Source organism: Pongo pygmaeus, chromosome 2, assembly GCF_028885625.2.
Source record: "Pongo pygmaeus isolate AG05252 chromosome 2, NHGRI_mPonPyg2-v2.0_pri, whole genome shotgun sequence".
Lineage (NCBI taxonomy): Eukaryota > Metazoa > Chordata > Mammalia > Primates > Hominidae > Pongo > Pongo pygmaeus.
In genome coordinates, this window is record NC_085930.1 from 62,118,089 (window position 1) to 62,139,260 (window position 21,172).

The 21,172-nt window shown below is 50.5% G+C and overlaps 1 protein-coding gene across 18 annotated transcripts in view; it reads right to left on the minus strand.

Moving 5' to 3' along the window:
• EFCAB12 (EF-hand calcium binding domain 12) overlaps window positions 1-21,172 on the minus strand; it is a 48,345-nt gene that overhangs the window by 14,176 nt on the left and 12,997 nt on the right. Inside the window, exons 5-11 of one of the 18 annotated variants that reach the window (XM_063662643.1) lie at window positions 17,351-17,547; window positions 14,815-15,028; window positions 10,420-10,573; window positions 8,675-8,731; window positions 5,850-8,003; window positions 5,633-5,747; window positions 1,775-1,933 (exon numbers count right to left, since the gene is read on the minus strand). In XM_063662643.1, the coding sequence (XP_063518713.1) occupies window positions 7,745-8,003; window positions 8,675-8,731; window positions 10,420-10,573; window positions 14,815-15,028; window positions 17,351-17,547 (881 nt within the window). In that variant the 3' untranslated portion in view covers window positions 1,775-1,933; window positions 5,633-5,747; window positions 5,850-7,744. Of the gene's footprint in view, window positions 1-1,774; window positions 5,748-5,849; window positions 8,004-8,674; window positions 8,732-10,419; window positions 10,574-14,814; window positions 15,029-17,350; window positions 17,548-21,172 lie in introns of those variants that run through there. The other 17 variants (XR_010125813.1, XR_010125814.1, XR_010125824.1 and 14 more) reach the window with 17 other exon arrangements.

Genomic DNA, 21,172 nt, shown 5'->3' on the forward strand with positions numbered 1-21,172 from the left:
CACACATACACACACAGAGATGGCCCCTGCACACACAGACTGCCCCTGCACACATACACACACACACACACATCAGGGTCCCAGCATCAGGGTATACAATGCACTTTCCTCCCTTTCTTAAAATGTATCATATATTAGGCCGACCTAATACTCTGAAAGCACATTTACCCCGAAAGCAAATGAGGGAAAAAAGCGAGCTAATTGTTCAAGTGGATTTTTAGCATACATTGACTGTACTTTCCTGACACATGATTGTTAATCATGGGGAAAGGAGTGCTTTTTTTATTCTCAGTGAGGCTGACACAAAGCACTCTCTGCAGGGTACATTATTTCTGAGACAAACCACTTCTTACCTGTAACATAGACCTGGGCTGTAAGTGTTCCCAGTTTCCCTTTCTGAAAAGCTCCACCTTTAAAAGCTGCCTCAACTCTGGCAAACTCCCACGTGTGTATTTTGGGTAACTACCCTGAAAAGAGGTGGTGTTCTGAGGCTGTTTCTCACACATTCTAGGGCCAGCCCAGAGAAGCTGGGCATACTGCTTCAGAGGTATGCTGAGGCCGAAGGAACACAGGCCCTAGGCCTGATCCCTGAGCCTCCAGGACCACAGCCATCTCTTCCTTCTCAGGTCCTCTCCTGAGCACCTTCCCTGCCTCAGATCCCCCCATGGCCTCCTACTGTCCCACTGTCGGATCAGGTCCTCACCCCTGCAGACCTGACCTCAGCACGGGATCCCTAACCATTCAGCTGAGAAGCAACTAACCAGAGAGAGGTTTGCTTGTTATCTGTTCCAGGCAAGTAACTGGGGCAAAGACAATGTGATGATTCTCTAGTTCAGGGCACAGAATGTTTGCTGGTGACTCAGAGAGGGCATGGAGGGCACGGAGGGCCAGCAAACACTGTAAGTCATTTTGTTTGTGTAAGTTTAGGGGAACCCATGCTCAGCCTCACTCTGAAGCATGTGGTGTCAACCCATATGATCTGAATAAAGATAATAGGTCTCGATATTTGGAATTGTGCACCAGGTCGTCTCATTGCTGTTTAGGAATAGTCATGTATTTACCAAACTATGTGAGAGAGAGACAGCCTGATCATGAACCTCCGACCCTGCAGACTTCATGTGCAGTGCCCCAAATAGTCTAGAAAGTGTTGTTTAGCCGATGAACAAATGCCCATTTGTGAGACGGGAAGGAAGCATTGGGGGCCAGCGTCCTTGATGCTGTCCCAGGATCCCCCAGGAACACCTGCAGGGCAGCCTGAGATCACTCTTCCCGAGACCTGGGACTCCCCCTACTCAGCCCCTCAGTACCTCCTCATTGCCTGCTTCAGTCATGTGGGGCCCACCCTTGCTGCTAGAAAAGCCTGATGTAACTCTGGCACAGGAAGTTCTGATCCAGAGTGTTTTTGTTTGTTGTGCTTCCTCATGATTTCTTTGGATCTGGAGACCCCAAAGTAACAAAGATGCTAATCACCAAACAGGCTGACTGGGCCAGAAATATGAAAGAGCCCAAAGTCACCGTGGAGATGTACATCTCAGCAGGAGAGCACATCAAGGCCATCGAGATCTGTGGTGACCATGTCAGGGTTGACATGAAAGTTTCCGTCTGTGCCGCGAGCATTTGGCAGCATATCATCACATGCCACCTCTTGGCTTTGACTGACAAGGAAACAAATTGTGCGTCTCTAAATACTTAAAGCAAATGTGATAGCGATTGGGTTCTCTGGGAGACACAGAGATTGCCTGTGTTTAGAGCTCAGAGCAGGCCCCACACTCACCTCTTCCTTTAGAGGGCAGTCATTGAGGAATTCTCACACCTTGGCCTCCACTTTTCTGTGAGAATTCCTGCACCCATGGTATAAAGAGCACTGGGCCACTTCCTGGCTGCTGAGTCTTGGGCTGGATGCTTCACCTTCACCCGACTTTATTCTTCTCATCTGTAAGATGGAAATAATCGTGCCCACCTCTCAGGGACCCAAGTGACAGGGCTTGGGTATTTCGGCAGGCCTTTATCCTGCTTCCCCATGGCATGGAGCCCCTGGGCCCGGCGCCCCTTCCCTGCCTGCCCACCCGGCTGGCCTTTCCTCTTGGCAGCCAGGTTCCAGGGGCCCGAAGCCAGAGTCCAGGGGGAGAAGGACATGTGCCTGCCCCGGCCCCTCGGGAGTCTGTGGCTGTTTTGTAGGAGTTGGTGCCCTTATGCTACTGCTGCTCCACCAACAACCCGCTGCTCAACAACCTGGGCAACGTCTGCATCAACTGCTGCCAGCTCTTCATCTTCTCCGCCTCTTCCTACGGTGAGTCCCTGCATCCTGAGCACGTGGGCGGGACAGCCTGTGGACGGCTAGGCTCACTCCACTGCTCTCTGGCCTCAGGACGTTGGGCAAGGGCCAAAGGCCTCTGAATGTCCCCGTTTATGAAATGAGGACACTCTGACGCCCACCTGCCTGACACAAGGAGTCACTGTCGGTGTTCCCAGAGATAGGACCCACTGCTGCCCAAAGCTGAAGCACCCACTCTGGGAACCTGGCGCAGGGCTTTACATAACCAAATGCCCCAGGAAGAGAGTCCGATGGCTTTGCATTCAGACCAGGAGGCTGAGATAGGTTATCAAGGCTCAGCTCCTTTGATGTTGACAGAGGATCAGAAGCCCCTTCCCAGGAGCTGAAAGGAGGCCACACACACACAGACACACTGCCCCTGCACACACACACACAGACACACATGCACACACAGACTGCCCCTGCGCGCGCACACACACACACACAGAGACTGCCCCTGCACACACACGCACACACACACACACAGACTGCCTTTGCACACACGCACACAGAGACTGCCCCTGCACACACACACACACACACACACACACACACTGCCCCTGCACACACACACAGAGACTACCCCTGCACACACACACACACACACACATATACACACACATATACATATACACAGAGACGGCCCCTGCATACACACAGACTTCCCCTGCATACACACACACACACACACACACACACACACACAGAGACGGCCCCTGAACACACACAGACTACCCCTGCACACACACACACACAGAGCTAGCGCCTGAACACACACACACACACACAAACAGAGATGGCCCCTGAACACACACAGACTACCCCTGCACACACACACACACAGAGCTAGCGCCTGCACACACACACAGACTGCCCCTGCACACACACACATACACACACAGAGATGGCCCCTGCACACACAGACTGCCCCTGTACACACACACACACACACACAGACGGCCCCTGCACACACACAGACTGCCCTTGCACACACACACACTCACACACACAGAGACTACCCCTGCGCACACACAGAGACTGCCCCTGCACCCACACAGACTGCCCCTGCTGCCTCTGCTTGCCTATTTTTTTTTTTTGTATTTTTAGTAGAGACGGGGTTTCACCGTGTCAGCCAGGATGGTCTCGATCTCCTGACCTTGTGCTCCGCCTACCTCGCCCTCCCAAAAGTGCTGGGATTACAGGCGTGAGCTTGCTTAGTTTTTTAAACCTGCTGTTCTTGTGCAGGCGTGGTGGCTCATGTCTGTAATCCCAGCACCTTGGGAGGTGACGCGATCCCAGGAGGTCAAGGGTCACCTCACCCACTCAGAGCCCAAAGAATGCCAACAGCTGAGCAAACCAAAACCGACCCCAAGACACCCTCAATTTGCAAGGGGCAGCAAATCCCACCCCGCCAGTGTCCGAACCCCTAGATGGTCCTTCTGGGTAGTACTGGCCTTGACCATTTACTTGAACGGGAGTCTCAGTTTCCTCACCTGTAAAATGGAGATGACATTGTATGCTGAATGCCTGCAGTGCCTGTCACAGGGTAAACGTTCAATAAAGAAAACCTTCTAATTCCTTAGGAAGCTGCTGCGCTACCACACCCCCAACACACACAAAACCATCATATCCCTCTAAGGATGCCTCAAACCTGGAGATCTTCCAATATCAACTCACACCTTCCTCAGTGTGGTCTTCTCAGCCATTCATTTATTTCCTACAACAGCACCCCTTCTGTTCTCTTCGCAGCCATCAATTGGCACAGAGTGGGTACTCAATGAACCACGTATTCAAAACAACTTTGCCTTCTGGCCCACGATATCCTCGAAGGCAAGGGGGAAGTTTCATCTTTATATTCCCAGAGCTCTGACGATCAGAATCTCTGTTAACAACTGAGTGAGCTGACCTGCACCCCATCTTTTTTTTTTTTTTTTGCAGTCCCACTATAGCGGCCCTAGGGTCACAGACTAGAAGGAAAGGAACGTGGGGCCATGGCAATGAATGAATGCACGTGGGCCAACATCAGTAAGCACGGTATAAACCAAAAATTAAATTCTAAGCCCCCCACCCAACTGAATGGACTCTTGCTCTTGGCCAAGGGCATTCCAAAGTTAACCTGAAAAACTAGTTCAAGCCATAATGGGAATACGGGGTCGAACTTGCCTCATTATGCCCTTCTCCCTATGGAATTCAGGCACAGCTGACCAGCATTAGCATTAAAAGAGATCGCAAGACTAACAAAACAAACTTTGTAGCAATAAGACAACAAATTCCAACCTGACTCTAGCATAGCATCACATGACAGATTGCAGGCCCTGAAAGAAACAGAAGTACTTTACCTAAAAATATATTTCTTTGACATATTCTGACATTGTCCTGTAAAGCTGTCTCTTGTGGGGACAATCTACATTCTGTAGTGAATCCCCCTCCCTTTCCAGGTCTTCTCCCTGAGCCAGGAGAGGCTCCACTAAGAGTATGGCACCTTTTCAGGCCTGATAAGAAACATTTACAATCTAGTCTCTTTGAAGCCCGCTACCTGGAGGCTTCCTCTGCATAAATAAGAACCTTGGTCTCCACAACCCCTTATCTGAACCCAGGCATTCCTTTTTGTTGATTCCAGGTCTTTAGACAAACTCAACCAATTGTCAAATCTACCAACAGCCCGGACCAGGCCCCCCAACACACCTCCCTAAAATGTACAAAACCAAGCTGCACCCCAACCACCTTGGGCACATGTTCTCAGGACTTCCTGAGGGCTTTGTCACGGGCCATGGTCACTCATACTGGACTCAGCATAAGTCTCTTCAAATGCTTTATACAGTTTGACTCTTTTCGTCAACAGACGCAAAGCCCAACCACCGCCCCGGCTGCCTGCTTCACTCTGTTCGTGTACGCGCTCCAGCAAGCCGACAATACCCACAGACACCGAGTGGTAGGGAAGGCCTCCTTACCAGGGCCAGATGAAGCCTGCAGGAACGCAGATGGCCACGGATTAAGACTCACCCAGGCCAGGCGCGGTGGCTCACGCCTGTAATCCCAGAACTCTGGAAGTCCAAGGCGGACGGATCACTTGAGGTCAGGCGTTCGAGACCAGCCTGGCCAACATAGTGAAACCCACTCTCTACTAAAAATTCAAAAATTAGCCAGGCGTGGTGGTGGGCGCCTGTAGTCCCAGCTACTTGGCAGGCTGAGGCAGGAGAATCGCTTGAACCCGGGAAGCGGAGGCTGCAGTAGGCTGAGTTCGCACCACTGCACTCCAGCCTGGGAAGCAGAGTGAGACGCTGTCTCAAAAACAAACAAACAAACAAACAAACTCACCGAGCAGGAAAAAGAAGCACCAAGGAAGAGAGAGCGGATGAGAGAGCGGGGGAGCTGATGGGAGGTAACCTCTGGGTTCTGACAGGGAAAAGGAAAGCACTTCCGGCTCCGGGTCCTTAAAAAAAGACGTGTCAAAGAAATAGTGCTGCAGAAATGCCAAATTTAACTGTTTTAATAGAGAGTAATATCTGAGAATATAAAGGAAAATTTATCTTACCTGCCCTTGGCACTAGGTAGAAAGTTGGAATTCTTTCTGAGTTGAGACCTGGTGTAGGGAAGAACCTACTTCCGCCAGAAGTTGAAGCCAATCTAGCGTTTGGGCTATTTCCGCCCTTGTTTCCTCTACTCCGAAGTGCGCCTCCTAGCGGTCAGGAGAGATCAAGACCGACTTCCCAAAATTCCCTCACTGAATTTACATAGTAAATAGTAATAAGACCGGAACCGCTAACGTACGATAGGCCTACCACAATTCTATAATGTAACCCTATTATTGTCTCTATTTTGCATATGTGGAAGGAGAATTTTGGAGATTTTACTCCGAGCTCCAAGCTTCTAACCATTAGTCTGAACTACCTTGCTTTGTTTTGTTGGTTGATTGTTTTGTAGCATTATGGTTTCACTGTGTTGGCCAGGCTGGTCTCAGGCGATCCTCTCGCCTCAGCCTCCTGAGTAGCTGGGATTACAAAAATGAGCTATTGTTCCTAGCTACTATCTAACTTTTAAACTTGTTCTTGATTTGCTTAGCTTTTTTTTTTTTTTTTTCTTTTTTGAGAGGGAGTCTCGCTCTGCCCAGGCTGGAGTGCAATGGAGTGGCAAGATCTCGGCTCACTGCAACCTCTGCCTCACAGGTTCAAGGCACAAGGGATTCTCCTGCCTCAGTCTCCGTAGTAGCTGGGATTACAGGTGTGCACCACCACACTTGACTAGTTTTTTTTTATTTTCAATAGAGACAAGGGTCTCACTATGTTGGTCAACCTGGTCTCAAACTCCTGACCTCAGGTGATCTGCCCACCTTGGCCTCCCAAAATGCTGGGATTACAGGCGTGAGCCACCGCGCCCGGCCCTTAGCTTTTGTTTTTAAGATTATTTTGAAAATCAAATTTCAGGAGGAAAAAAACCTCCTAGATTCCACTCCTGCAACACAGTACAGATGTCACTGGTGATCTTGACAGGGATAGTTCCAGGGACCAGATGGGGTCAGAAGCTAAACTGGATTGTATTGATGACTGAATGAGAGAGAGGTGAGAAGGGTGTGTTAACAACTCCATGGTGAGACTTTTGGGCGTGAGGGGAATGGGGAGTTTGAGGAGACCCAGAGAAGTGGAATGTCTGAGGTCACACAGCTGGCAAGCCGTAGTGCTGGGGCTAGAACCCTGCTGCATCTGTGGCTATTCCACACCTCATGAATCGTGCTTATCCTGCAGGCTGTATGTAGTGAGATGAGATGCGGAGCAGGGAAGCACATTGCTAATGGCAGCCTGAATGATGCATGTCATGAAAGAAAAGGTCTTGATCGGGTCAAGTGGGTTCATTGACTGGGAGGGTTCATGAACCGGAGAGCCTGCCTTCAGTTTCCAAAGACCCAAGAGATTTGGAAGCCGTAACCTGATGGCTCAGTCTTTGTGGGGTACGGGACATGCTGCCACCTCACTTCACAGAGGAGAGTACAGGGGTACCCACACTGCTTCCCTGTGGGCACTGGGGTCCCAGGACAAGAGGCTGGAGGTGGCCTGCAGTCATCCCTGGAATAGCCTAGGGAATGTACCTGTACTTCCCCAGGCTCAAGGTCTCCCCCCTGGTCACAGCTCCTGAGCAAGAAATCACATCAGCTGGGTCACAGGTGAAATGAGAAAAACTCCAACCTGCTTTATGTAGAAAGGGCAGAGGTCAGGGGAGGGAAATAGTCAAAAACTGCACGTCCTTCCTTGGACACATCTACCCTCTGAGACACTGGACACTTTGAGTCCAGAGGGAACTGGCCCCCGGCCATCCCTCTTTGAAAGGATTTCTTTAGTTTGACCTTTTGACACTCCTCTTGTGTCTGGGCTCTGGGCCGCTGGCTGCACTGGCCCCTGGCCCAGGAAGGCTGGGTCCGGCAGCACCTGGCTGGCTCTAGTTGATGTAGTACACCTTGGCGGCATCATAATGGGCGCGGGTCATGTAGTTCTTGTTCCTAAGGGGCCACCAGTGGTCAGGGTGGTAGGTGGCTGGGTAGACATGGGGCTGGTGTTGAACACAACTGAAGAGCGCCAGGCTCCGGTCTGTGGCCACAGTGGGCAGGTAGAGCTGCAGCTTATCCAGAAGATGACCCGGCCAGAAGGAATTGGGGTGTGTTTGCTGCAGACCCCTGGACCTCTTCACCTTCAGCTTCCTGGAAAACAAGAAGACACAGGGATGGTTGTCATGGCAGACAGGGCAGGGCTGAGGCTTCATCACAGAGCCCACCAACTGTGACCAAAGTGGAGATTTAGCACTGTGCCAAGCACTTCAGCACCTCAGTCCTCCCCACAGTTCCATATGGTCAGCTCTGTTATCCTGTCGACCTCACCTGTGAGGACCCAGAGGCCTGGAGAGGCCATCGCACACTGAGCAATTGGCCAAGTGCAGGCTTCATTCTCTGTCCAGTGCCTCTAAACTCAAAGTCTTAAGCGCAAACCATCTGTTATCTGGAAGCATTTTAATGTGGTGTTTGGAGTATGGCCCCTGCAGCCACCCTAGCTGGGTTCAGATCCCCACTCCACCACTTCGTAGATGTGTGACTCTGAGCATGATATTTACCCTGTCTGTGCCTCAGTTTCCTCCTGTGTAAAATGAATATGCTTAGTGTCACTTTATAGGGCTGTTGGGAGGATTTGAGTGAGTGAACACATGGAAAGCCCCAGAGCAATGCCTCCTGGCCCTCTCTGTGTTGTGTCACTGCCTCTCAGCCCAGGGCACTGAGCCCCAGCTGTTGTGCCAGGAGCGCAGAGTCCCACTTGTCTCAGGCGAAGCTGCCCCTCCTCCCACCTTCCTTCCTTGTGGAGTCAGATGATTGCCACAGACCTGGTAAATTCCTCAAACTCCTTAAAGTGCATTTTCTTGCTTTCCTTTGGCGTTTTCCTAGTGGAGAAGAGAGAGCCATTTTGTGAGGACAGTGGAAATCCAGGCCAATGGGGCTTTAGGGAGTAGGTCAGGGGCCGCAGGGGTGAACCCATTTCTAAGTCTCAAATGAGAACTCTGAAAGAAAAATGTCTTCCACCTGGGGTGGACCCTGACTCTGTGCCTCCATGCTCCAGGGGAACACAGTGGGCTTGGGTCAGCTGGACCTACCCTCAGAATCTGGCCAGGTGACCTGGGGCAAGTCACTTCCCCTTTCTCATCCTTGGTTTTCTCATGGTCCAGAATAGAGACCTCTCAGGGTAGTTATGAGGGAGGCTCAGTAAGTCACTGCCAAATCCTTTTGGGGTCCCTGGCTCCCACTCCCCACTCCAGAGCTTAACCCAGCCCTGAGGACGAAGGTGGTGAAATCTAACCCCCTTCCCCCCAACCCTGAGCCTGATAGACATCATTAATCGTTCACAGCACCCTTTCCCACCCCGCCTCCATCTGGCCTTGGAATCTTTCATAACCATAAGTAGCAAGATATAGTCAACATCTCTCCTTGACCTAAGAGAACTCTCTTTATCCTTTATTAGCTATGGCCTACCTAAGCATGGACCAAAATCCCTTTCCTGGGTTCCCAGCCACTTCCTGGCCCACCCCGGGGCTGGAAGGAAGTCACAGCCCGTGTCATGGCCAGGACCCACCTGCAGGCCTGGGCCTACTCCTGCACTTGAAGATGCCCCAACCAGAGCAAGGTAAAACAACGACAATCATTGACTGAGTGCTGTCCCTGCTAAGATGTTGGCACTCTTCCTCATCTGATCCTCATAGTGTATGGTAGGAGCTACTAGGCCCCTTTACACATGAAGATGCTAAGACTCAGAGAAGTGCCTTGTCCATTTAACCGGAGGCCCGTCTGATCTCTACAGGGCCCTGCTGTGTCTCACTGCAGGCATTCTGGCCACACACCCAGTGGGCAGCTGGCAGGGGTCTAGAGGCAGGGGCAGGTCCAGGCCCCTCCCACCTCATGGTATCCGGCCAGCTGGGCTCTCCTCCTCCCATGCCGTGCCCCTCCCTCTGCAGGGATGCTGCCTTGTTCCTCTGCAGTCACCCACGGATGCTGCCCACGGGTTGTCACCTGCTGCTTGACTCAAATCTGGGTAGCTCAGGCTTTGGAGTACCAAAGGAGGCCATTTTCTTAGAGAAGACTCAGGTTGGCCTCTCAAAAGGGCTGGAGGCAGGTCCCGGGGAAATGTTCTTTTATCCTCCTACGAGCTGCAAGCCCACCTCTTGCCAGAGAAGGGGGTGGCTGCTGCAAGGTGGCAGGGCAGAGAAAGGGCTGCCCCCTATTCTCTGCAGGGCCCTGACACCTGGCTGGGGATTTGTGAAGGCCCTCACTCCAGCCCTGTTCTCTAAAAGGCTCTGCTTTTCATCTTTTCCAGAAACCTTGTGATTGTGCAGGACTGGGGTCAGGAGGGTAGCTGTGTGGGAGCTGAGGCCAGCAGGCCGTGATCCTGAGACATGCGCCAAGGGTGACCCGGGACTGGCCAGTCTGCAGTGAGCAGCCAGGTTGGGGGATGCTGCCCTAGGATGCAGACACAAGCACAGCATGGCGCCCCAGGTACTCCAGCCTCCAGCCCCCACACTGAAGGGATAGCAATGGAGCAGGAGGCCAAGGCAGGGAGAAAGGGGGTCCCAAACTCAGCTTGTCAGTCCTCTTAGACTTGCCAGGGCCCTGGGACCGAAGCAGAGCCAGATTCGGAGAAAAGACCTTCCAGTCAGAGTAGTAGCCTCCCGGCTGCCGGATGGGGCGCACTTTGTCCATCTGGAAAATGATCTTGTCTCCTGGGTACAGCAAGGCTGTGGACAGCAAGAGAAACATCTGCAGCCATCAACCCAGACTGCTCATCCCTCCCTAAGCCTCTGGGGTCAGAGGAGGTGTTGTTTTGTTTGTTTGTTTGTTTTAATTCACATTTTTAAGACGTTTTCTTCTTATCTATATAGTAACTTTTTATTGTTGAATAGTTGTAGATTTACTGGAAGTTGCAAAAATACTGCAGAGGGGTCCCTTGAACCACTGTCCCAGTGGTGACATGCATATAGCTGTAGTGTGATGCCAGGAAAGGGGCCTTGGGACAATATGGCTCAGGGGACTACAGATGAGGGGGGCTTGTTTATAACCAGGACAACAAAGCCCCCAAGGCCCCGGTGCAACGAGGTCTGAGCTGTCCCAGGAGGCAGGAGGATTTGACCAAGACTTGACGAGGTTAACTTAGACCTATTTTCTGTTTTGTTTTGTTTTTCTGAGCAAGGTCTCACTCTGTCGCCCAGGCTAAAGTACAGATCATGGCTCACTGCAGCCTCAACTTCCTGGGCTTAAGCGACCCTCCTACCTTAGCGTCCTGAGTAGCCAGGGCCACAGGCATGCACCACCATGCCTGGCTGATTTCTTAAATTTTTAGTAGAGATGGGGTCTTGTTATGTTACCCAGGCTGGTCTGGAACTCCTGGGCTCAAGCCATCCTACCTACCCCGGCCTCCCAAACTGCTGGGATTACAGGCATGAGCCACTGCGCCCAGTCCACTTGGATTTGTTTGGTGGCAGTTTTCTCCTTGTCTTGAATTAATCTCATGGAGATCCTTGGGAGAGTTTTCTCAGATGTGCTGAATATAAAAAAAATACTGAGCCAGGGTCTCCACCTTCTGCAACTATCAAGCAGTGCTTGTCTTAAGCTGGTAACACATGAAAGCTCATGTTCTAGAAAAAGTGATGGAAGTTACACTCCAGCTAGTTAATGTTGGTTATTTGGGGGTTGGGAAGGGGCTGTGGAGGTGAGAAGGAAAGAGAGGGAAGGGGGAGATATGTAACATTAATATTTTCAAAAGGTACACATGATTTTTTAAAGTATGATTTAAAAATGAGTTATATAAATAATTTTCTGTAAATGGAAAAGGAAAAGAGATTTGTGAAAGGATGGTCACTAAAATATTCACAACAGCCAACTCAGGCTGGGGAATTTTGATTTTTATGTTTTCAAAAAATTCAAATGAGCAAGTATTATCGCCAAAACCAGGGTGGAAAGCCAATAAAGCTATATTCACAGGGGAGGGGGAGACCTTGTTTAGAATTCTGGCTCCTGAGCTTGAAGCCTGAAGTCTGAGCCACCAAGGTCTAGTCTAGAACACAGAGCTGGAAGTCCTGATATTTGAGCCTCTCTGCCTAGGAGATCAGGCCTCTGTCATAAAGATACCGAATAGCAAGTGGCCAAGACAGTGGTCAGAGATGGCTTTGGGCCTAGTCCCACCCACAGGATGCTCCTGTGTGCCCATGAACGTGAGATCCTGCAGACAGGTGAAGCTCACTCATGTAGGAACCCAGCAGCTTGTAGAAGCCAGGGGTGGATGCAGTGGCTCACGCCTATAATCCCAGTACTTTGGGAAGCTGAGATGGGACGATCGCTTGAGCCCAGGAGTTCGAGATCAGCCTGGGCAACAAAGCAAGACCCCATCTCTTAAAAAAAAAAAAGGGGGGGGCTCGATGTTCTGGTGGGGCAGACAAAGGAAGCACACAGGGGAAGACCTAATCCAGAAGAGCAGTCCAGAGCACATGGCAAGCTGGCCTGCATTTTAGAAGACAGAGCTGCAGCTCCACCACTGCATAAGACCATGGTGTAAATAATCCGGAAAGGTGAGGTTCCCCAAGGAAGGAAGAAGGAGGGATGTTTTGGTGGGAAGTCAGCGTCCAGAGCTATAGGATCTCCTTCTGTCTCTTCCCTCCCAGCCCAGGTAGCACATGTGGGAGACAATGACCACTGAAGTTGCTTGCCTGTGTTCCTGACAGCCTCTGACCACATTCCCCTGTATACACTTGTTATGGGCCAAATTGTGTCTCCCCAAAATTCTTATGTTGTAATTCTAATCCTTAGTACCTTAGAATGTGATGTGTGTGTGCACGTGTGTGTGTATGAGAGAGAGAGAGAGAGAGAAAGGGTCTCGCTCTGTCACCTAGGCTGGAGTGCAGTGGTGCAATCTCGGCTACCTGCAACTTCGACCTCCCGGGCTCAAGTGATCCTCCTACCTCAGCCTCCTGAGTAGCTGAGATTACAGGCACATGCCACCATGCCTGATGAATGTTCGTATTTTCTGTAGAGATGGGGTTTTGCCATGTTGCCCAGGCTGTTCTCGAACTCCTGGGTTCAAGCAATCCACCCACCTCGGCCTCCCAAAGTGCTGGGATTATAGGCGTGAGCCACTTCACGCTGCTAGAATGTGACCGTTGCGGGGTGGGGCGGAAAGGATGTGACTTCATTTGGAGATTTTGGTGGTTTTTTTTTTTTTGACAGGGTCTCGTTCTGTCACTCAGGCTGGAGTACAGTGGTATGATCATAGCTCGCCACAGCCTTGAACTCCTGGGATCAAGCTATCCTCCTGCCTTGGCCTCCAAAAGTACTGGGATTACTGGGGTGAACCACTGTGCCCAGCCTGGAGATAAAGTCTTGAAGGAGATGATCAAGCTAAAGCGAGGTTGTCCATGGGTGGGTGCTAATCCAATTTGACTGGTGTCCTTATAAGAGAAAATGTGGACACGCAAGAGACATAACAGGTGTGCATGTGCAGAGAAAAAACTGTGTGGAGGCAGCAAGGAGGCAGCCATCTGCCAGCCAAGGAGAGAGGCCTTGGAAACCAGCCCTGCTGGCACCTTGATCTGGGACCTCCAGCCTCCAGAACGGTGAAAAATAAATTTCTGTTGTGGAAGCCATGCAGTCCACAGACTGGTATTTTGTTATAGGAGCCCTAGCAAACTAATCTAAGAAGACCCAGGGCCCTATAAATTTAGCGCTTGTTTCCCTCCCTCTTGGGAAAAAGATGGTAATCATCAATTGTGACTGTAAAGTCTAATTTTCACGTAAGTCACACCACTGCCTGTGTGACGTGTTCCTTTCTCAGAAAGCTACATTTCCCAGTATGGCCAAAGTTCCTTCCTAGGCAGAGATTCCTAGGAGAAAACCTCTGCCCCCAAGTGCAGCTTGCTCCTTCATGTTTTTAAAGCACAGGGAAGATCCTGCCCATTAAATTCATACATTCACCAGGCCAGGTGCAGTGGTTCATGCCTGTCATCCCAGCACTTTGGGAGGCCAAGGCAGGTGGAACACCTGAAGTCAGGAGTTCAAGACCGGCCTGGCCAACATGGTGAAACCCCATCTCTACAAAAAATACACAAATTAGCTGTGCATGGTGGTGCGCACCTTTAGTCCCAGCTACTCAGGAGGCCAAGGCAGGAGAATTGCTTGAACCTGGGAGGCGGAGCTTGCAGTGAGCCGTGATCGCACCACTACACTCCAGCCTGGGCGACAGAGTGAGACCCCGTTTCAAAACAAAACAAATTTATACATTCACCAATTCACAAGTTTGGAATGCAGGCATTGCTAAATTGTCATCTCGGGGCTGGGCCCTTCTCCACTCCCACATATTAGAAGTGCTCACCCCCCAGAGACACAGTAGGCTCAGACCAGCTTGGATGTATGAAAACGTGTTTTCCACCCAAGCAGAGGGCAGAAGCAGTGTGGAAATCTCAGGGCTGAGTCTGAGCGCTCTCTGCTCAAAGGGCTTCAGCAGGTCCTGTCTCCATGTGCTTTCGTACCCCTCTGCTTGTTGCAGAAGAACCAAGCAACAGCCTGGCCTAGAGAAAGGCTTTGTTTTGATAGCAGTTATCATTTCTATCAAATCTCCCTCTTCAATATTGCAACTGTTCCTTTATGTTCAACCTCAGGGCTTTCTCACTTGGAACTCCTGTCCTTGGAGCTTTCTACTCTAGAATGAGCTTTTGGTTCACCAAGCTCAGGGTTCCAGAATCCAGACCCCCAAATCTCAGTTGTGGAACCCAGACCTCCGGGCCTTGTGTTCTAGAAATCCCATCTAGCAGCAAAACAGACTGGGCTCCTCCTCTTCTCCTCCACGCCCCCACTCCGCCTTATTCCCAATGTCCCCACCAGAGACTACAGTGGCTTGAATGGTTGCATGGGTGCTTTGGGTGGCATCACCCTCGCCCCAGCTCTGGGGTTCCCTTGGCATCTTCCTAGGGCCAGCCACCGAGGCCCTTACCTTTCATGAGGATGTCCTCCGTCAGCGGGAGGCCGTAGGACTCACAGAGCTTCCAGCATTGCAGGTAGACCAGAAAGTCGTGCCTGCGGGCCGAGTCAATGAGCTCCCTCATATCCCCGTGGATGGTGGACGGGAGGCAGTGCTCATCAAAGTGCTGATTCCCACAGCGCACCAGGCGGCACTGCTCTGTGTACTGGGTGGAGGGGATCGTGAACTGCGAAGGAAGCAGAAAGGGGCTCGCCCTTCTCTTGCCTGTGTCCCTCCTCCTGGCCAGAAGAAGGAAGATGCAGTGCCTCATCGACCTCTCCCCTGCGAGGTCCCCATGAGGGGTGATGGCAACCAACGTCCAGTGGGGCTGCGGTTCCGGTTCTGAAGTCAGTGAAGACTTCAGGTTCGGAAGCTCAGGTTCTGAAGTCACAGCCCTGTAGACGGGTGTGCAGGTGTGCACACGATTGTGTAACATATACAGTAAAACACAGTACACATGCCCTAGAGGCGTCCTATTGAAAAATGACATTCGCAGGGCCACAACGTGGCTCACACCTGTCATCCCAGCACTTCGGGAGGCCGAGGCAGGAGGATAACTTGAGCCCAGGAGTCCGAGATCAGCCTGGGCAACATGGCAAAACCCTGTCTCTACAAACCCTGTCTCTACAAAAAAATTAGCTGGGCATGGTGGCGCATGCCTGTAGTCCCAGGTTCTCAGGAGACTGAGGTGGAAGGATGGCTTGAGCTTGGGAAGTTGAGGCTGCAGTGAGCCAAGATCAAGCCACTGCACTCCAGCCTGGGCAGTAGAGTGAGACTGTCTCAAAAAAAGAAAAGAAAAGAAGAGAAGAGAAAAGAGAAGAAAAGAAAAGTGACATTTAAATTAGGAGCAGCCATCTGTGACCTTGAGGTGAAAGCCGTGAGCTAAGATAGGAGGAGACTGGCGGAGCAGGTAGCTGCTTTTGTTGGCTACCACCACCTTGTTTTTTAACAAGGAAAAAAATAACCCTAAATTTTAAAGCTTCTAACACCAGAATCAGCAAAGACCAGCCCATGAGCCAAATCTGGCCCACCAGCTGTTTTTATAAATAAAGTTTTGTTGGAGTACAGCCACACTCATTTGTTAAGGTGCTGTCTGTGGCTGCTTTCCTGCTGCAACAGCAGAGCTGAGTAGTTGCGACAGACAAGATATGGCTCACCAGGCCTAAAATGTTTACTATCTGGCCCTTTACAGGGGAAGTTTGCTGGTCCCTGCTCAAACATTTTGGGTTTTCTTGTCACGCAACTGAATCAAATCTTAGTAGATATAGCACTTAGCAATATCTGCCATTTTATTATATGTACAAATACAAATATAGGTATAAATACAAATATGTATTTTTAATTATATATATATTTGTGTTTATTAATTATTTTTTTTAGAGACACGGTCTCACTCTGTAGCCTGGGCTGGGGTGTACTGTGCAATAATAGCTCACTGCAGCCTTGACCTCTCAGGTTCAAGCCATCCTCTGGCCTCAGCCTCTTCAGTAGGTGGAGCCACAGGCACACGCCACCATGCTGGCTAATTTTTAAAAAATTTTGTGTAGAGACAGGGCCTTGCTGTGTTGCCCAGGCTGGTCTCAAACTCCTGGCCTTCAGTGATCCTCCTACTTTGGCCTCCCAAAGTGCTAGGATTACAGACATGAGCCACTGCACCTGGCCTGTATATAATTTTTTTTTTTTTTTTTTGAGACAAGATCTTGCCCTTTCCCCTAGGCTGGAGTCCAGTGGTGCGATCTTAGCTCACTGCAGTCTCAACCTCCTGGGCTCAGGCAGTCCTCTCACCTCAGCCTCCTGAGTAGCTGGGACCACAGGCACATGCCATCACACCAGGCTAACTTTTAAAATTTTTTGTAGAGACAGGATCTCCCTATGTTGCCTAGGATGGCCTCGAACTCCTGGGCTTAAGCAGTCCTCCTACCTTGGCCTCTCAAAGCGCTGGGCTAACAGGTGCAAGACACCACTCCCAGCCTATATTATATATGAATATTTATATGTAGTATTGTATTGATGTTGTCTGCCTCCCTTACTAGACTGTCAGCTTCCTAGGGGCAGGGACTGTTATGCTTACTATAACACCCAGAAGAGTGCCTGGCACACGGTAGGCTCCCAATAAATGTTCACTGGACAAGCTAATTAATGCAATCAAGCCTTCCTTCACTTGCCATGTATTTCTGGAGAGTGTACCCAGTGCCAGGCCCTGTGCCAGGTGCCTGTATTCCAGCTGTGATGAAAATGCAGGCCAGGTCTAAGGATGAAAAGTCATAATTAAAGAATAGGGAGAGGGGGATGTGATAGTTTCAGAAACAGGATCTTACTACATTTTACAAAAACCTCAGGAGGCAGGTATTCTTATTTTACAGATGAGGGATGTGAAGAAGGGGTGGTTGTAGAGGTTAAGACCCCCCTCCCCAGGGTTGTGCAGCCAGCGGGTGGTGCTGCTGCGGTGATCTGAACCCCAGCTGCTCCAGTCCCCAAGCCGCATGCCCTCCTTGGGCTGGCGAGGTACCTTGTGCTGTCGCTGCCGCTCGCGGTACCGCTTGCCCACTTCCTCCATCTCCTCCAGGGTCATGGGCCACGCCTCCATCTGCGTGTCGACTGCAGGCACCGTCAGCAGGTCCACTTTGGGAAGCTGTGGGGCTGAATCCACCTCCTGCTTCTTGAGCGGACCCTTCAGGGAATCTCTGTGCTTGGCCAAGATATAACCTAGAGTCGGAGGGAAGAGATGAAGGAAGGAGGGACTAAGAGGGTGCCCAGCCATGGAACCTGCCAAGCAGTTATCCAGTGTCACCCAGCAGGCACCAGGCCACCCCTCCACTCCCTTCCCACACGTCCGGGCAGTGCCCACCTAAGCCACCTAAGCTGTACCTTAGATGTGGCCCTCCTCTCCATCTCCACTAATGGCGTCCCTTACTGCACCAACCCCAGCCCTCTGGCTGCTATTCTTGTCCTGTCACCCTGTCTCACCAAGAAGCAAATAGGATCTTTAAAAAATATAGAGTATGGCCAGGCGCGGTGGCTCACGCCAGTAATCCCAGCACTTTGGGAGGCCAAGGAGGGCGGATCATGAAGTCAGGAGATCAAGACCATCCTGGCTAACACTGTGAAACCCCATCTCTACTAAAAATACAAAAAATTAGCCGGGCGTGGTGGCACGTGCCTGTAGTCCCAGCTATTCGGGAGGCTGAGGCAGGAGAATTGCTTTAACCTGGGACCTGGAGGTTGCAGTGAGCCGAGATCATGCCACTGCCCTCCAGCCTGGGAGACAGAGCGAGACTCCGTCTCAAAAACAAACAAACAAAAAATATAGAGCGGGGGACTTTGGGAGGCTGAGGCGAGTGGATCAGCTGAGGTCAGTAGTTCAAGACCAGCCTGACCAATATGGTGAAACCCCGTCTCTACTAAAAATACAAAAATTAGCCGGGTGCAGTGGTGTGCACCTGTAGTAGTTACTTGGGAGGCTGAGACAGGAGAATTGCTTGAACCCGGGAGGTGGAGGTTGCAGTGAGAAGAGATCACACCACTGCACTCTAGCCTGGACGACAGAGCAAGACTCCATCCCCCCGCCAAAAAATATTTATATACATATATAAAGCAGGGTGCAGTGGCACGCCTGTGGTTCTAGCTACTCAGGAGGCTGAAGTGGGAGGATTGCTTATGCCCAGGAATTCGAGGCTGCAGTAAGCTATGATCACACCTGTGAATAGCCACTTCACTCCAGCCTGGGCAACATAAGGAGACCCCGTTGCGTGGGTCTCCTTATGTTGGATATGTATGTATGGATAGATAGATAGATAGATAGATAGATAGATAGATAGATAGATAGACAGACAGACAGACCAGATCACCTCATTCCCTTGGCTTCCCACAGCACTTAGACCAAAACCCAGAGTCCTTTCCCTGGGCTACAAGGCCCTGCTGCACCATCTGGCCTCAGGTGCCTTCCCACCTGGTCCATGGCGTACCATTCGCCCTTCACCCATTCCACCCAGCCACCCTGACCACCTTCTGTCTCTTGCAAGCTTTCCTACCCCAGGGCCTTTGCCTTCACAGTTCTATCTGCCTAGATTGTGCTTCCCCCAAGACTAGTTCCTGTCAATCACTCAGATGTTGGCTCCAATGTCTGCTTCTCAGAGGGGCCTTCCCTGACCACCAGCCCTTTAGGTGCAAGCTCATCGAAAGCTGGGGCTTTGGCTGGCCCACTGCTGTGTTCCCAGTTTCCAGAAGTGGCACATAGTAGTTGCTCAACAAAGATTCCAATGAATGAAAGAATCCCATTGTCCCTGCCCTGGTTCAGACCTTCATTGTCTCAAGCTGAAATAATATCCTGACCTTACCACCTTCTATTGAGGCTGTGAACAAGTGGCTCAGCCTCTCTGAGCTCCAGCTTCCTCCTCGTGAAGCAGGAATAGCAATCCTGACCTCTGCGGACATAAAGGATAAACTGAGATCATTCTGCAAGAATGAAGAAGAGCTATTGCAAGAAGAACTACTGGAAGAAGGCATCCCTGCCAAGACGCTCAAACTCTTGCCTCTTTAGACAAAGTGAGAGACACCCTGACAGAGCAGGAGCACCGTCATCTGGGACAAACACCACCACTTTAAGTTCCAGCTCCCTTTCTAGCCTCATGCATTTCAAGGAAATCACTTCTCTTCTAACTATAAGCAGCCAGAAAGAGCAGACAGTAAAACACAGATAAGACAGCTCAGGCACAGAGGGAGGTAGGGGGAAAGTCTCTTGGGTGACTGCCAAACTTCACCCTCATACAATGGGCCCCAGTAAAATTGTGGGCCTTAATAAGCACATTCCTTTCCCTTCAGATGCACTAAGATAGGAAAGCTAAAAGCAGACTTGAGGGATATGCCTGCAGCTGCAGAAAGATGTAAGGAAACAGACACACAACTCTGCCTCCCAGATAAACACAACAAAGAGACACAGAAGCAGTCCAAGCCTCTGATAAACTCTCCCACCCTGACCTGAATCCTTAAAAACTCTTAGTCTATAAGAGAGTGTGGCTCTGACCTAACACGGCCAGCAGCCCATCTCAGGTTTGTTTTCTCTAAAATAAACCTGTCCTTGACTATTGAGCCACCTTTCCTGTTTCTTTCCTCTTTCTTTAATTCTTACACACCCCAGTCTACCTATCTTACCCACTGTTGCTCACCAGGGAAAAAGAACTCAGTGATGATGCCAAAATAGCACCATGACAGCAAAGATCTGCTGCTTGGCTTTGTGTTTACTTACTGGGAAATAACAGGCCCCAAAATATCTCCGCTGCAAATATGCATCACAGCACACTGTGGTCATTCAAATGACTCGCAGCCAGCTACACAGATAGCGATGAGCTTGGTAATTTATAACAAAAAGGCACAAAGAGTATCAGAGGGAAAGCAGCCCAACTTGAGGCGACCTTAAAAATGTGCTGGACATAAAGGAGATTACTACTGTTGGGGTGGTGACACATGCAGGAGGTGACTGTTGGGGTGCTGAGCTTCCCTGAGCTCTGAGAGAGGCAGAGACCCTGCTTGGGAGGTGATAGTTTCTCTGCAGGGCAGCTGGTTGAGACTGGACATTGAAAATCTCCTGGAGGACTGAGGAATGGATGCTCTGAGCTGCCTGCTGTCCCCAAATGAGCCACTCCAGTGAGGATGCTGAGTAACTCCTCTTGATGTGACCGTAAACTCCAACGGCCTCCCCCCGGATCTTTACCATTGTTAAGAAACCCCTCCACTGCCTCCTCCAGGGCTCCTGTGTGACTCAGGGAGGACAAGGAGGCCCCAAACATGCATGAGATTAAGTTCCTGCCAACCTGGTGGATGGGAACAGAGCAAGATTTGTTTCACTTAGAAAAACAAAGCTGTGGCTATGTTTGGGAAGGGTGCTGGAATGGGTGGGTGGTTGTAATTGTTCTTTTTTGTTTGTTTGTTTGTTTATTACAAGAATGGTACTAAGATATAAAGAAATATTATACAATGCACCTTTGTGTTGTAGAGTAAATTCACAGCCAGAGCTTTAGCAAGTCCATTTCTAATTTGCCTCTGTGCCTTGTCTGGACAGATGTGGCCCCACAAGTGTATTGCTTGGCAGATGGAACTTGAGCCAAGCACAATCTTTACAACTGTTGACAGCAACCCTGCCATAATACCCCTGATAGCAGAATACCAAAATATACTTTCCAATAAACTGTAAACGTGCTAATTCTGGTTCTGAACAAGAATTTTATCAATAAGCTATGGATTAATAGTGAGGAGGCCTTGGACCCACATACACATAAATGTCCCTGGAAAGGCTTGCCATTTGGTCAGTCCTCAGTCTCTCAGGTGGGCTCTG